This window comes from Aythya ferina (assembly GCF_964211825.1).
Source record: "Aythya ferina genome assembly, chromosome: 17".
NCBI lineage: Eukaryota > Metazoa > Chordata > Aves > Anseriformes > Anatidae > Aythya > Aythya ferina.
The window spans coordinates 5,678,404-5,692,651 of record NC_140316.1 but is presented as its reverse complement, the minus strand read 5'-3'; the positions used below and the strand labels follow the sequence as shown (position 1 = coordinate 5,692,651).

The window sequence follows — 14,248 nt, the reverse complement described above, 5'->3', positions numbered from 1 at the left end:
TGAGAAGAGGAGATCCCCGCTTTCCTATTGGTCAACCAGCCGCGGCGGGAAGCCCAACGGGGGAGCGGCGCTGCTTTGGCGCCCACTTTGAGTGGGGGCGGCCCGCGGCTGCCGCCGTTCCCCCGCCGCCGCCATGTTCGTGTCCGACTGCCGCCGAGACTTCTACGAGCGCATCGTCAGCCAGGTGCGGCCCGCGGCACTCAGGCACTGCCCCGCGGCCCCTGGGGGCTTCCAGGCGGCGGCAGCCCCCTCAGGGGTTCCCCGCGGCGGCGCCCGGCGCCTCACGGAGCGGGGCGGCTCGGGCTGAGGCGCCCCCGGGCTCGCTCCAGGCCCCCTGAGGCGCTGGGAGGGCTTCAGGGGCGGGCTGGGCGCTGTGGGTGTTCGCCTCCGTCTGTCGTGTAGCCGAGGTGTCCCTGCCTCTGCTTTTGTTTGCTCGTACGTCTCGTTAACAGTTGTGATGCTGCTTGTCCGGACCCTAAATCTTGCGTTTGTGTTGTCTTTGGGGCTTACCATGAAGTATTTCTTAAAGCTGTTTGCCTCTTCTCATTTTTTACCCTCAGTTTGCCTTTGTTTTGGTTTGTTTTTCTCCCCCATGGGTCTGTATCCTCAAGGTAAAGCTTCTATTGGTCAGTCTTCTCGTGCTCAGCCTGTGAAGATTGTGCAAGTGGAAGTATTTCTCTCGCCTTCCCAGCTGTAAACAAAAATCGCCAAAAACCCAAACAGGAGATCAGTTGTTCAGCCTAAATCAAGGCTATTTCAGGAGTTGTTTTTGTCCTGATTTCCTACAGGCTTTCATTAATCAAAGCTGTTTCAGATCACATGCTAAAACGTACGCTATTCTAGGTGTGTAAAGAAAGTAGGTACAGGGCTGACCAGCTCTGAACCTTCAAAATTATACACTGTTCACAGGAACCTGAAAAAGTACATTTCCACAAAGCAGCTAACGTATTTTAGGTGTAATTTCACCACTTTAAAGTGAAGCTGTTTATGTTTATAGGGATCCAAGCAATTAATTTTGCATGTAATGCTTGTTGAGAATTAATCCTGTTTTAAGCTTATAATGATCTCTCCTTAAATTTCTCTCTTTCTGTTCTTACAGTGACTGTTTCACATGCTACCACATTAGATTTGACACCTATGTTGTTAATACTATTCTTCTATTATTTTTGCAGCGTGTTCTTCTTCTTGTGGCTTCAGATGTTGATGCACTTTGTGCGTGTAAAATACTCCAAGTAAGTCTATGTCATTATCTTTGTAGACTAATGGTGAAAGAAAAAAACAATACTGGGATCCGTTCAGTAGGTTTGAACTGGGAAAAGGGTGAATGTTGAAACTAATCTAGTGAAGTATTTTCTTCATGAATCATAACGTGGACACCTCACAAATCATACTCCTGAAGTTTGTGTAGATTCGTTGTTTCATAAATTTTGAAGACATTTATATGAAAAAGAATTGTAGCATAGCCGAGCGTTGTAGAAGATGTTGTTTCCCCACCATACCTAACAGCTGTTTTTTTCTTTTTTTTTTTTTTTTCTTTCCTCCATGTTAGGCTTTATTTCAATGTGACCATGTGCAATATACGCTAGTCCCAGTGTCTGGATGGCAAGAACTTGAAACTGCCTTTCTTGAGCATAAAGATCAGGTAAAAAAAAAAATATATATATATATATATATATATATATATATATATATATATTTTGTTTTTTCAAAACAAAACAAAAAGTTTGCAGCTTATCTGATATAGGGGTGTACTGCCTCCCTTTCCCCAACTTAGAATGTCAGTAATACTACTATTTGTTGCCTCAAAACAATGGTTAAATTTTAATATACCAGTAACAAATTTGTCAAGTCCTTAACATCAACTCGTTTCTGGTTGATTCAACTTAAGTGTGCACACATTGAGATGTGAGAAGTGGTGGGGTTGGGTGTCCAACATCCCATCATAAATTTGGTATGTTGCCTTACGCTTTCTTCTGTTCTCTGAGGCATCAAACAACAGGGAGTAAGTATTGGTTTTGGCAATGATGAGTGCTTTGGAGTTTTGTAAAGGTATTTTCGATCTTCTGTTTACTGCTAATTGAAATGAAGTTCTTTCTTTTTTTTTGTTACTTCTGTTTGCAGTTCAAATATTTTGTTCTTATTAATTGTGGTGCCAATGTTGACCTGTTGGAGATCTTGCAGCCTGAAGAAGACACTTTTTTTTTCGTTTGCGACAGCCACAGACCTATCAATGTTGTGAATGTTTACAATGAGACACAGGTAAACTGTTCTTTTTTTACAGCTTGTGTAATAAAACTGTTGGCATGTTTCCTGTTGTGTGTGGGTGTCTGAACGCTTCCCTGTGTTTTGCAGCACCTTTTACAGCGCTAGCAGTAGGTCAGGATGCACTGCTAATGGATATGTCCAGTAATAATGTTCACTTTCAGAAAAAAAATACTGTTTTCAGTTACAGAAAACTATAAGTAGAGTGATAGCTGTCAGCAATAAACATCAACTCAAACCTACTGCTACAAAACAAACTGCTAGAATTTGGAAGATAAGCATTCTCTACAGTGTAACATTTATTATTTCTCAGTATCTAGCAACAGCTACAATCTGAGCAATCTGAGCTCAAATTATTTGAAGGCATGGCTTTAACCAACCACAAATAATTCAGTAATGCTCTAACTATAATCGTACTGATAAAGAATACCGATCTTAATCCTACGAGGCATAAATAAACATGGTCTTGATAAAACACAAATACTGTTTTTTAATAAAAACAATGAATAACAGCCAAAATAAATTTTTAGTTTCTCTTCTTAAGTATCTGAAGCTTTCCCGTTTGTCATTTGAAATATTTTCTAATCTCTGAATAAGGTACTTTACTTTAAAACACTTTTTTTTTTTGCTCGCTAGATTAAGCTGTTAGTTAAACCAGATGATGATCTTGATGTTCCTGCTTATGATGATATCTTCAGAGATGAAGAGGAAGAAGAAGAGGAGTCAGAGGCTGAAAGTGATGGGTCAGAACCTTCAGATAAGCGTAGACGTTTTGAAGAGGTTTGTTTCTTCTGCTTCATTTTGAAAAGAAATAAAATAAGTTATTACATGTACTTACAGGAGGTTAAATCATGACTTTTGATTTTTAAAACTTAAAAAATTGTGTAAGATTAGAAGGTAATCTATTATGACTACTAGAGTTTCACTTGCTTAGAATGTTTATCTAAACTGCACAGAAGTATTTTCTCCTTATAAAAACAAACCTAACCTGAACTTGAAGCTGTTTATACATAATACTGTCTTTGTGTAATTGGTAAACTGAAGTAATCTGTCTCTGATTATGTGCTCTGGGCTTCTTAGTCTAGCAAAATGACCTATCTAGCTATTCATTTTATTTTTATTTATTTATTTAATTTATTTAATTTAAAATAATAATTTTAGAAGACAGATCACAAATAATTTAGAAATATATTATGTTTGTCCTTTTAGCAATAAATTAAATGAAGTATATTTATGTATAAATTTGTTATGTGTTGTTTGTAGCGTATTTTCAATTTATATTGTTCTAGGTAGCAAAGGCATGAGACTAGCAACATTGACTCCATTAAATGTAAAGACATCCTCAAAATTTATAGATATATTAATATTTTTCTATTAACATAGTATATTTTTCCTACTCGTCTAGAAAAAGTATTTAATAAGAAAAAACAAGTGCCAGAAAACTGAAGTCAAATCCATAAATATGTTTGAATCTATTAAGTATTTCAGAAAGATACTTAGGTTTTTTTCAGGATGCTGCTGCTGTTTATAGAGCTTAAATATACAGCGAGTGACTTTATTCTGAGTTTGATTAATTATCTCATTTTTATTTTTTATCAGTGTCATTTTTATGTTAGAAACTGGTAAGATGCAGCGTTAATATTGAAAATGCTGTTTACTGAGCCTTTTCCTGCTAGATATCATTAATAGGAATAATTCTTTTAGGTCTTGTTAGTGAGGATTTAGTTATTAATCTACCTGGAAAGTTGCTAACTTCGTATTTTTTTTTTCTAGCCTTTTAACATCTAACTTAATTTGCAGGAGGTAATTGAGAGAACAATGAAAAGACGCCAAAGAAGAGAATGGGAGGCACGCAGGTGTGTTTGACTTTTTTCATGTTGCATATATTTTTTTTCTTTCTCTTTTTATTTGATATAAATCTTGATACTATGGTGCCTGATTTGCAAGATGCTTTAGTTCTAGTTCTAATTTAGTTCTAATTTTCTTCAGCAAATGGAAGGAGATATTAAATATATTAAAAGTAAAACTTTTAAATGGATAATAATCGTAATAATCATTTATAAATTGAGTAGCAAGAGGTTCGGTGCTTCACTACTAAGTAATCATAGTATTATCGCATTTATCTTGGGGTAAAATTTGTACAGATATCTTTCTTTGTAATTCCAGTCTTTTCATTTGGAATGAACAGGAACAAGTGATAAAATGGAGTATGAGGAATCAAGGGTTTCACAAGCTATTCTTTTTTTATTTTTTCTACAGTTCAGTGTGGCTTCCACATTGTTAGAAAAATTTAGAAAGTTAGAAAGTTTTCTTCAAGTTAGAAAACTGCCTTGCAGGAAAAAAAATGTTTAACCCAAGTTTTTTTTTTTCTCAGTGCTAAAATGAAATTAAACTTGGAATTGAGAAATAATATTTTATACTTTGAATTGGATGCTACTTGATTCAATGTTTTTTCTTCTTCTTTTAGACGTGAAATTCTTTTTGATTATGAACAGTATGAATACCATGGGACCTCAGTAAGTATAAATGTTTCATTTGCCATAAAAACACAAGGTGCTACCATAAAGGTAATTGGATAATAACTGATGTTAGAATTGTCTAATACCATTTATATGTAGTAGTACTGTGTTTGATAAGATATGTCATATATTTGCAAGTAGTTTGACTTAGCAGTTTAATGTTTTCTGGTTGTGTGCATCCAGTTTTACTATTAATAAATTAGAAATGTCTTATAAACAGTACTTGTTTTGAAGTACTTTGTTGATTGGGAGACTAGCCATTCTGACACAGTTGACAATACAATGTTAATAGTGGAGAAAAAGAGGTAAACCAGGATTATTAATGTTTTTGTTTGATATTTTTAATGCTGATATATATTTTTAAAAAAGTTGAGTGTCTTTTTTAATCTTAATCTTGATAAAAGTATCTATCCATACAGAAAATACTTTTTGCAAAAAGACTTAAAGATGGGGGGAACTTGTTTGTCTTTCTAAGTTTTCAAAGTGTCAGGATATCTCAAACATATGAAATAGGACACCAAACTGCTCTTTCTGTCGTCTAACCTCTTGTCTGATTACTTTTATATTTAAAGTGTTGCTTTATACACAATGAAGATTTACAGAGCTATATAAGATATTACTCACTCTGCTTAGTATCTTAAAGTAAGACAGCGGCAGGTTACCACACTTAAGTGTGACTTTCTTTAGTAGAATGCTGCTACTTGGCAAATTTAATGGTCTTCTATTTGCATAATGAAGTGAGAACTTTGTGTTCATCTATCCTCTCTTTTTGTTTTCTTTTTGTGTAGTCTGCAATGGTGATGTTTGATCTGGCATGGATGATGTCTAAAGACTTGAATGACATGTTGTGGTAGGTTGCCATTTCCATTTCTATAAAGACTACTAGCTTTGTTTAACAGTAAAAAGAGGCAAGTTTTCCCCAAACTGTTTGCTTTCAGTATGAGCTTCCTCAGTGAGTGTATGTCATAAATTGGAGGACAAAACTGCATAAATTAATTACAAGCAACCAACACAGGTTGGGTGTGAACAAGAGTATGAAACTACTATGTGTATGTCTGTTAAAGAAGAAATATATATAACTTTGTTACTAACTTCCATGTGGAGTTGGTGAATCGTTCTCCTGACCTGCTCTGTTACATACTAACAGATTTAAGTATAATATATATATATATATATTACTGTAATATTTCTTTAACTTCTTCTTTTTTTTTTTTTTCTCCCTACCACCCCCACCCCTAATTTTAGGTGGGCTATTGTTGGCCTAACAGATCAATGGGTCCAAGATAAAATCACTCAGTAAGAAAGCTTTTTCCTTTTTATTTTTTTTTTGAGTACCTGAAAGCAATTAATAATGATCAGGAAACATGGGAATTTAATATTACACATGATAATTAATAAACAAGGGTATTAAATATCTTAATGATTACATGTGATCTGATGTCTTTTAAAAACAGGAAATGCATTAGAAAAACTGTGTTTTCCTAATATTTAGAGTTTTTAAACTGTTCACAAAATTATAAAACAATCATTTCTTATATTGGAAGAAATGGTGTTTAGTAGCAGCTTACTTAAATATGAGCTTGATATAGTCAAGAATTTATACAATCGTTTTATTAAAGAGGAAAAAATGTACGTTCCAGCTTCCTTTCTAATTTTGCTTGAAAAGTTTCAAGTTTTTTCATTCACCCCCCTTTTATCTCATACTAGATACCAGCAGAATTCTCATAGTATACATGTAGATCTTAATCCTGGTTTTCTATTGTTACTTATATACTGATCTCTCTAAAGACATAAATGTAATAAGTAACTAATTTCACTGGTCTGTTTGTCTCTTTGGGCTGGTTTTATTTTAGTTTTAATTGCCTGGGTATATGGCTGAATATTGAAAAAACATTAATGAGTAATTTTATTGTTGTTATTAAGATGTATCCGCAGTTTTTTTTGCTGCTGGTTGGCCAATGTGTAATCTCTAGGAAGCATTTTTATGTTGTCATAATCAAGTAGAAAAATACATAGGAAGATACTGAAGTGACAAATTTGTTTTTGTTAAAGAATGAAGTATGTGACTGATATTGGAATTCTGCAGCGTCACGTGTCTCGCCATAACCACCGCAATGAGGATGAAGAAAATTCTCTGTCAATTGACTGCATGCGAATAGCATTTGAATATGAGTATCCTTGCCTAAGATCTGGAAAAACGAACTCTAGCCATTTGATGAACCCCAAATGAGTTTTTGTCTAGGAAAAAAAAATCCCAAGCTTCTCTGCTACTCACAACAGAATTAAAAGAAATGGAAATTTTGAATGGCTTGTTGAACATAGGTCTCTCTTTCAATATCTCATGTGGCTTTATTTCAGCTTAACCCTTCAGATTTAGTTATGTGTCAGTGTCCCTTGTCTTGGGGTTTCATGCACACCTACATCTTTTAACTTTCTTATGGAATATGGGTATATACAATAAATAAGGACAATTTAAGACACCTACCAGTTAGGGAGTTTGGTAACTATTTGTAACTTTAAAGGACATTTATGTTTACAATTATTTTCTATAATTCCTGTTAAGTCTCCGCCTGGCACTTTATCAGCACTGGTCTCTGTATGAAAGTCTCTGTAATACTTCGTATACCTCTGCTAACCTTAAGCTTTGGTCTGTACAAGGGCAGAAGAGGCTACAGGAGTTCTTGGCTGACATGGGGTGAGTTTTAAAAATCTGGTTCTTAATTAATGGATCATTTTTCACTGAATTATATACAAATATTCAGACTATAGCAAAGATCTTTAAGTTTACAAGTACTCGATATATTGGTTTTTAAATATGATTGTAGGGCTCTCAGTAGGTTGTGGAGTCTCTTCAAGTTGAATTGTGCAATTTGGGTGTTGCTGTATGAGGAATACTTCAGCTATATGCCTTTACTGAGTAGTGGATTTGTAAGTAACAGGCTTTCTCACATCTGTTCCTTAATGACTAAAGAAAAAAGAATGCAAACAAGCTTAGTCAGGCTTCACTTGTTAAAGTATCTGATATTAACTAACATCTTATGAAGAGTAGGCAGGATATGTATCTGTTTCTTCTGGCTTACGTAACAATGTATTTTTTCCTTCTGTTTTTAGTTTGCCTTTGAAGCAAGTGAAACAGAAGTTTAATTCCATGGACATTTCTTTGAAAGAAAATCTTAAGGAAATGATTGAAGAATCTGCAAGCAAGTTTGGGTAAATTGTTTTAAATACAAATGTTTTATCTGAAAATGCTTTTCAATTAAGTTTAAGTGATTTTATATGAAGAGGATGGAACATCTTTTAGAAGACAGGGGTTTAGATTGACAAAGTAATAAGCTTGTTGTGACTGCTGAGATACGATTTGTCTTCATGTTCTTAAGGTCAGCATACTGAAGAGTTAGCTGATCAATGTTACTAATGTTGCTAATAATGTTTGCTGGCTTTGTTGTTTTGCAGAATGAAGGATTTAAGAGTTCAGACCTTCAGCATTCACTTTGGCTTTAAGAACAAGTTCTTAGCAAGTGATATAGTTTATGCAACAGCTTCTCTCATGGAGAGTATAGAGAAAGAAGGGCCCGAAACAACTAACTTCATTAAAGCTTTGGACAGTCTCTCCAGGTACTAAAAATGTATCTTCATTCTCCTCTAATTTTGTTTAGAGGATGTGGGTTAAATATCTAACAGATGCATTGATGCCTCACTAAAGAAAAAATGACGAAAATATCCACATGGATAGTGTTTAAAGGTGTCTTGCTGATTTGTGGAAAAGCTGCATCTTTACATATAAAACGTTTATTTTACTTTCCTCTGTTGCAGGGGTAACCTGGACAAACTGCACCAAGGACTGGACCTAGCCAAAAAGCAGTTACGAGCCATTCAGCAGACAGTAGCAAGCTGTATTTGCACCAACCTCGTGATTTCTCAAGGGCCTTTTCTCTACTGCTCACTCATGGAGGTCAGAATTCTATTTTTTTAGCAGTCTCATATTTGAGTGTTGTGTTTGGCTGTCTCATTTTTAAATAACCGTTTTCCTAACTGCTTGGCCCAATATAAATGACTTGATCAGAAATTCATAAAGAATCCATTTATCTGTACTTGTACTGTACTCTGCTGGCTCAATATTATTATATACTCTGAAATTCACAAAGGAAGAATCTGTTCTCTCAAAGGAGAGGGCTTAATATCAAACTCCAATGGGTGATGTCAAACTCCTACATTGTAATGATTTTTGTTAGTGTTCTTTGAGCAACACAAAACTTCTAGACGTCAGTAGCTATTAAAGGAATAAGTGGAAGAATCATCTTGCATTATAACTGAAATAATTCTTTTTCTAGGGAACACCAGATGTGAGGCTGTTTTCCAAACCAGTGTCTCTGTGCCTGCTCAGTAAATACTTGCTCAAATCTTTTGTTTGCTCTGTAAGTAAATCGGAAGCTTCTAACTTTTGGCCTGTGTAATGGTTATTGTTCTGTTGGATACGTGCAGTTGATTTATTAAAAATGTTTTCATAAAATCTTAATTGAAAGTTTTACTGCATAATTTTAGCATCTTTTTAAATGCTGTTCTAGGAAAGATATCTGCCTGGAAAACTTCCTAACAGTAGAAAGCTTTCAATACTAATAAGCTTGAAATATAAATTTTTCATGTAATTTTGTAAATTTGAAGGGACGTTATCACAAAACATGTACTTCAAAAAGTTAGCCTGCCACACACACAAAAGCAGCATTGCAGGACTGGTAATTTTTATCTAAAGATTTGTGTCCGTATAAAAACTGATCTTGACAGCTAATGTAATTGAAATTAAATTGCATCTATCTTCTAAACTATTAGTGACATAAATTAGATTTTAAAGAACAAAGTTCTAATAACTTCTCTTCACAGTGAGCATTTACTAATTTCTAAATGAAACTTATGGCGGTCCAGCCTTGTCAGATTGCATCTGCCTGTCCTTGTTTTGGGAGTTTGACATGCTGAGTAAACTAGTCCGCTGCTAGGAGCGGAACAGCATTTAAAACTCACTGTGAAACATCTGTCTTGAGAACAGAACACTTTAAACAAACTTCTAAAGCATCTAAAAATGTCAACATCTTCATAAGTATTTTTGGATTTACTTAAATTACAAAATTTGTTAAAAGTTACAGCTTAGTGATATAAAAAAAATAGGGCAGGGATAATGATTTCTAGAGTAATTTCAATGAAAATTCTAATTTCAATGTAAAACAGCTATTGCTAAAAATTACACCCTGTCCAAGTTTTTAAGATGGTGGTGGTGTTTAAAGTTTTTTTCTTCACTGTAAATTTTATCTTGTCTCTCCATATCATGTCTGTGCTCAAATGGAATGCAAGATTGGAGAATTGACATGTTTGTCCTTAAAGTAAGAAAAAAGGAAACTAGGAGATTAGACAAATAAATCACTTTCTGTTCAAATGCATTATAGTTGTGTCCCTAGGTGAATATTAGTATTACTATCTCACATATTAAGCTGAAACTAAATTTTTTCCTGAGTTTGGTCTGACAAAGGGACTTTCTGTCTTCCAGACAAAAAACAAGCGCTGTAAACTGCTGCCTCTGATAATGGCTGCACCAATGGATGTTGAACAGGGAACTGTGATCATGGTGGGGATTCCTCCAGAGACAGAAAGTTCTGATAAAAAGAAGTAAGGATCTTGTTTGAAAGTTCTGACTAAAGGTTATCCATAGACTTTTGCTTTCTCTGAAACAATTGAATGTTTCCTGTGCTTGCTGTATATATTGACTTGAACTGTATCTTTCTTAAAAATGTGCTTTTGCATATTGTATAAGTGAGATGCTTTGAGGGAGGATATAGGTGTTTTCTAGCTTCCTTGTACATTTTTTCCTCCATCTTAACTACTTATTTCTTTGTCTTAAAAAAGAAAGGGAATTCTCTATATGTCCTATGACTTCATTTCTTAAACCCTACAATGTTAAGATTTTCCACTTACTCAAGTGAAGCGTATGTTGAATACATGAGACATAAAAAAAAAAAAAATCTAGATGTTTTTAGCTCTCAGCAAGAAAAAGTTCCATGCTTCTGCATGTTAATGTCCTTTTCTGTAATACTCATTTTAATATTTATTTTCCTGTGAAAATGAAGTTAGTTAACTCTTAATAGCTAAGTCCTGACTTTTCACAGTATCTGTCACATTTTACAAAAGAGCTGAGTAGTTATGAGAGAAGACTTCAGTTTTAATTTAATAGTTAATACTAAGTTAGGAAGGATGGTCTTATTTGATTCTTGTATGCAGTGCTTAAAACAAATGGCCATCGTGCATCCTCTGTAAATGCCATGTGCTTGTAGGCAATTGTACGTACTTCAGAAAATACGTATTGGGAGGGAAAGTATCTTTTCCTTGAATGAAGTACTTAAGAAATATCTAGTCTCTTAATGAGCGTTACCTTCCAATATATGATTAACTCATGTTTCTGTTCATCTTTAGCTTTTTTGGAAGAGCTTTTGAGAAAGCTGCAGAAAGTACCAACTCGAGGACTTTACATAACCATTTTGACATGTCAAGTGAGTAATACTGTATTTTATTTCACTTATTTCACTCACAACATAGTCCTTTAGGGGTCAGTGTTTACACAGCCTCCGTAAAGCATAACGAGTATAGACAATATACTCATTTGTGTATGTCTTATATGTGTTTAATTTTTGCATCTATATTACATGCTGTTCCCGAGTCTAGTATAAACACAAACTGCGTATTAGTTCAGCAGTCCTTGTAAGTGGTATCGTGCAAAAGGTATAAGCTACATAGCAGAGGTGTTTGAATCTTTTTGAGACAATGTAAATTTTGCACAGTAATGATTTTAAAATGTGCACTTCAGTTAATCTCTGAGGTTATCTGAGGGTTTTTATATGTAGCAGCCAAACCAGGCATGATATTGATGGTATGAGGCAAATGCTTTATCAAGTGTTTGAAAAGTGAGATACTTATGCAATGAGATTTTCCTACCTTTGTACGTGCTTACAAGAGAAGCACAGTTTAATTCGATGTGCTTTGATAGTGTATGCATGTTGAACATAACAAAGAAACGCACCCCCCAACACTCCTAGGTTTCAGACATGTGGTGGCTATATTATGTATGTCATGGCCACCTAGAGATCAGATTTTGCTGAAATCTAAGAGCGAAGTAAACAATGCACTTTGCTTTTTGTCCAAATAGTTTCTTTTTCCTTCTTGAAGTTGGATTGGACTATAAATAAGTATACTTGGAATTAATATTTGTCAAGCATGATACCTGAAGTATCTTTCTGTTATTGGATCTTCTAATAAGTATTTCATGTTTTAGTAATTGAATTGAAAACAGAAGATCGGAGCAAATTTCTGGATGCACTCATTTCTCTCCTGTCATAACGGTAAGATAGTATAAAAAGGATTAATTCAGAATTCAATTGCAGTTCAAGTTAGTAACCAAATGACATTCGTGTATTATCTGTAGAATAATGCACCAACTTCCAATGAAAAATATAGAGAGAGAGAAAAGGAGAAAAAAGTTTCTTACAAAAGCAATTGTTTATCCTCTTGTGAGGAGGCAGACAATGTATGAACAGAGTAATTTTTTTCCTTCAGACATTTAATTATGTTTCGTCATGAAGCTTTATAACAAAGCTTTTCTTCATTATCATTAACTTTCTGTGGCTTTTTAACTTCAGCTGGAGAAGGACCAACTCTTTTTGTTGTGAGAGGAGATGAACATATTAGTTAATTGTGATTGATAGTCTGTCACTGACTTTTAATTATGGTAACTTGTTTGAGCTCAGGGTGGAATCTTGGCCATAAGAATACAATTCTTATTTTGAGGTTAATGTAGAATGTGCATTTATTTACTTATTTTTACTTCTACAGTGTTCAGTTTTATGTTAGTGTGTAGTTTTTATCTGGAATAAAGATAGGCATTTAAGACCTTAGTTGTGACTATTTGCTTCCCAGTAATTCGAAGTCTGCTTTAAAGCTACTTTAGGGTAAGACAAGCTTTACTCTAGATCTAATGAGACACTACAATTGTTGCAGCTGTCTTCAAATATGGACTGCTTTACGATGATGACGTATTTTCATTGGTTTCTGTTTGTGTGTGCATATTTATCTCAGTCATCCGTGGGGATAGCTTGCTTTCTCCCAGAGAAGAAGCTAAACTAAATCATTTTGTAATGTTTGTTCAGAACAACATGTGAGACTGCCTGAAAGTATCTAAAGTAACTCCTGGTTCTTTTATGCCTAGACGAAGATTTGATCTTTTTAGTATTCACACGTGAGGTAATCTCACAATGTTATCTTTATAACATTGTCTCACAATAATGAAACAAAGTCTCACAATGTTATCTTTATACCATGCATACAAAACAAAGCAGTAAGGTGAAGGCTTTGACAAGAGTCTGTGAATGTAGATAGGCCTAGGCAAACGACAAAATGACTTACCTTTTTTCAATGAGTATTGAAGCTACAATTTTTCCTCTTCTGTTCATTCAGAAGTTCAAAACAGTGGGTCAATAACTGCAGCTGTTCGTTAGACATCATAGCCATTCTTGGCTTCCAGGATTTCTACATCTGTTTGTTTCTTTGTTTGTACTCTATGGATCATTTCATATCGTCTTCTGTCCTCGTCTTGCAGCGATGCTTTTTGGCTCCTCGTGCTGGAAGCTGAGGATCAGATGCTCTGAAATTATTTCAAATGTTCCAAAGTTCATGGTGCTGCAGTTGTGATGTTCATCTCGGTTTTTTTCTTAAATGTGCAGACAACAGGACTGTTGTTTTTATGTTTCTTAGGAGGTTAAGAGGATTTTAATCTGAGCACACAGATATTTAATACTGCTTCTTTGTAAAAACCTAATCCTTGTAATGGCAAGACGTGTCAACTTAGGTGTGTTTGTAAATTGAGTTTCTGTTTGTCAAACCTGCTTTTATTAGTAGATGTGATGTTTAGATATTGCTTAATCACAAAAAATAGGTTTTGAAGTTCTGTATTTATTTTTGCATTGTATTGCCATTCAAATATTCTTTTAAAAATTTCTTGAATGCTTTTAATTTATCTTTTTTTATAAGAAACTTGTTGAAAACTCCCCTTGGACTTCTAGAGTATTGAAAGTCTTTTTTAATACTATCAGGTTGAGGTCTTGTACTTTAGTTGAGATAACTGCTTTGTGATGCAGGTTTTATGAATTTTAGGGCTTTTAAAATCTAACTACTAATAAACTGTCAAGTACCAGGTTAAAACAAAAACTATGGAGTACCAATATCAGTAAAACTTTTAGTCATGCATTGTGATACTGTATTGTCACTTGTATATTGGCTTCGGGAATAATTTTCCAGAAAGGAATCAACAATAATATGATAATTGTGTGCAGACTATAGCATTGTGAATACTGACAGACTAGATCTATTCATTTCTATAACAGAAACTTAATTTCATTCTGATCATATGAAATTTTATTGCTTTTTAGACTTAT

The 14,248-nt window shown here is 34.4% G+C and overlaps 1 protein-coding gene across 1 annotated transcript; it reads left to right on the top strand.

Annotated features, from left to right (window-relative positions):
- The first annotated feature begins 43 nt into the window (after positions 1–43).
- On the top strand, positions 44–14,041 carry CDC45 (cell division cycle 45). Its single transcript, XM_084538818.1, has 19 exons — positions 44–184; positions 1,173–1,232; positions 1,550–1,642; positions 2,122–2,259; positions 2,899–3,042; positions 4,063–4,118; positions 4,730–4,778; positions 5,570–5,631; positions 6,027–6,077; positions 6,834–6,953; positions 7,345–7,476; positions 7,893–7,991; positions 8,235–8,396; positions 8,595–8,733; positions 9,113–9,196; positions 10,318–10,436; positions 11,238–11,314; positions 12,094–12,160; positions 13,414–14,041. Exons 1-18 carry the CDS (start codon positions 134–136, stop codon positions 12,156–12,158), a joined length of 1,701 nt encoding a protein of 566 aa, XP_084394944.1. The 5' UTR covers positions 44–133; the 3' UTR covers positions 12,159–12,160; positions 13,414–14,041.
- The last annotated feature ends 207 nt before the right edge of the window (positions 14,042–14,248 follow it).

Bases quoted from the DNA above. Each gene is read 5' to 3' on its own strand.
- CDC45 (XM_084538818.1), top strand. From the start codon at position 134: ATGTTCGTGTCCGACTGCCGCCGAGACTTCTACGAGCGCATCGTCAGC. The intron at 185-1,172 runs GTGCGGCCCGCG...TTATTTTTGCAG, and splicing joins ACGAGCGCATCGTCAGCCAG to CGTGTTCTTCTTCTTGTGGC. The intron at 11,315-12,093 runs GTGAGTAATACT...TTCATGTTTTAG, and splicing joins TAACCATTTTGACATGTCAA to TAATTGAATTGAAAACAGAA.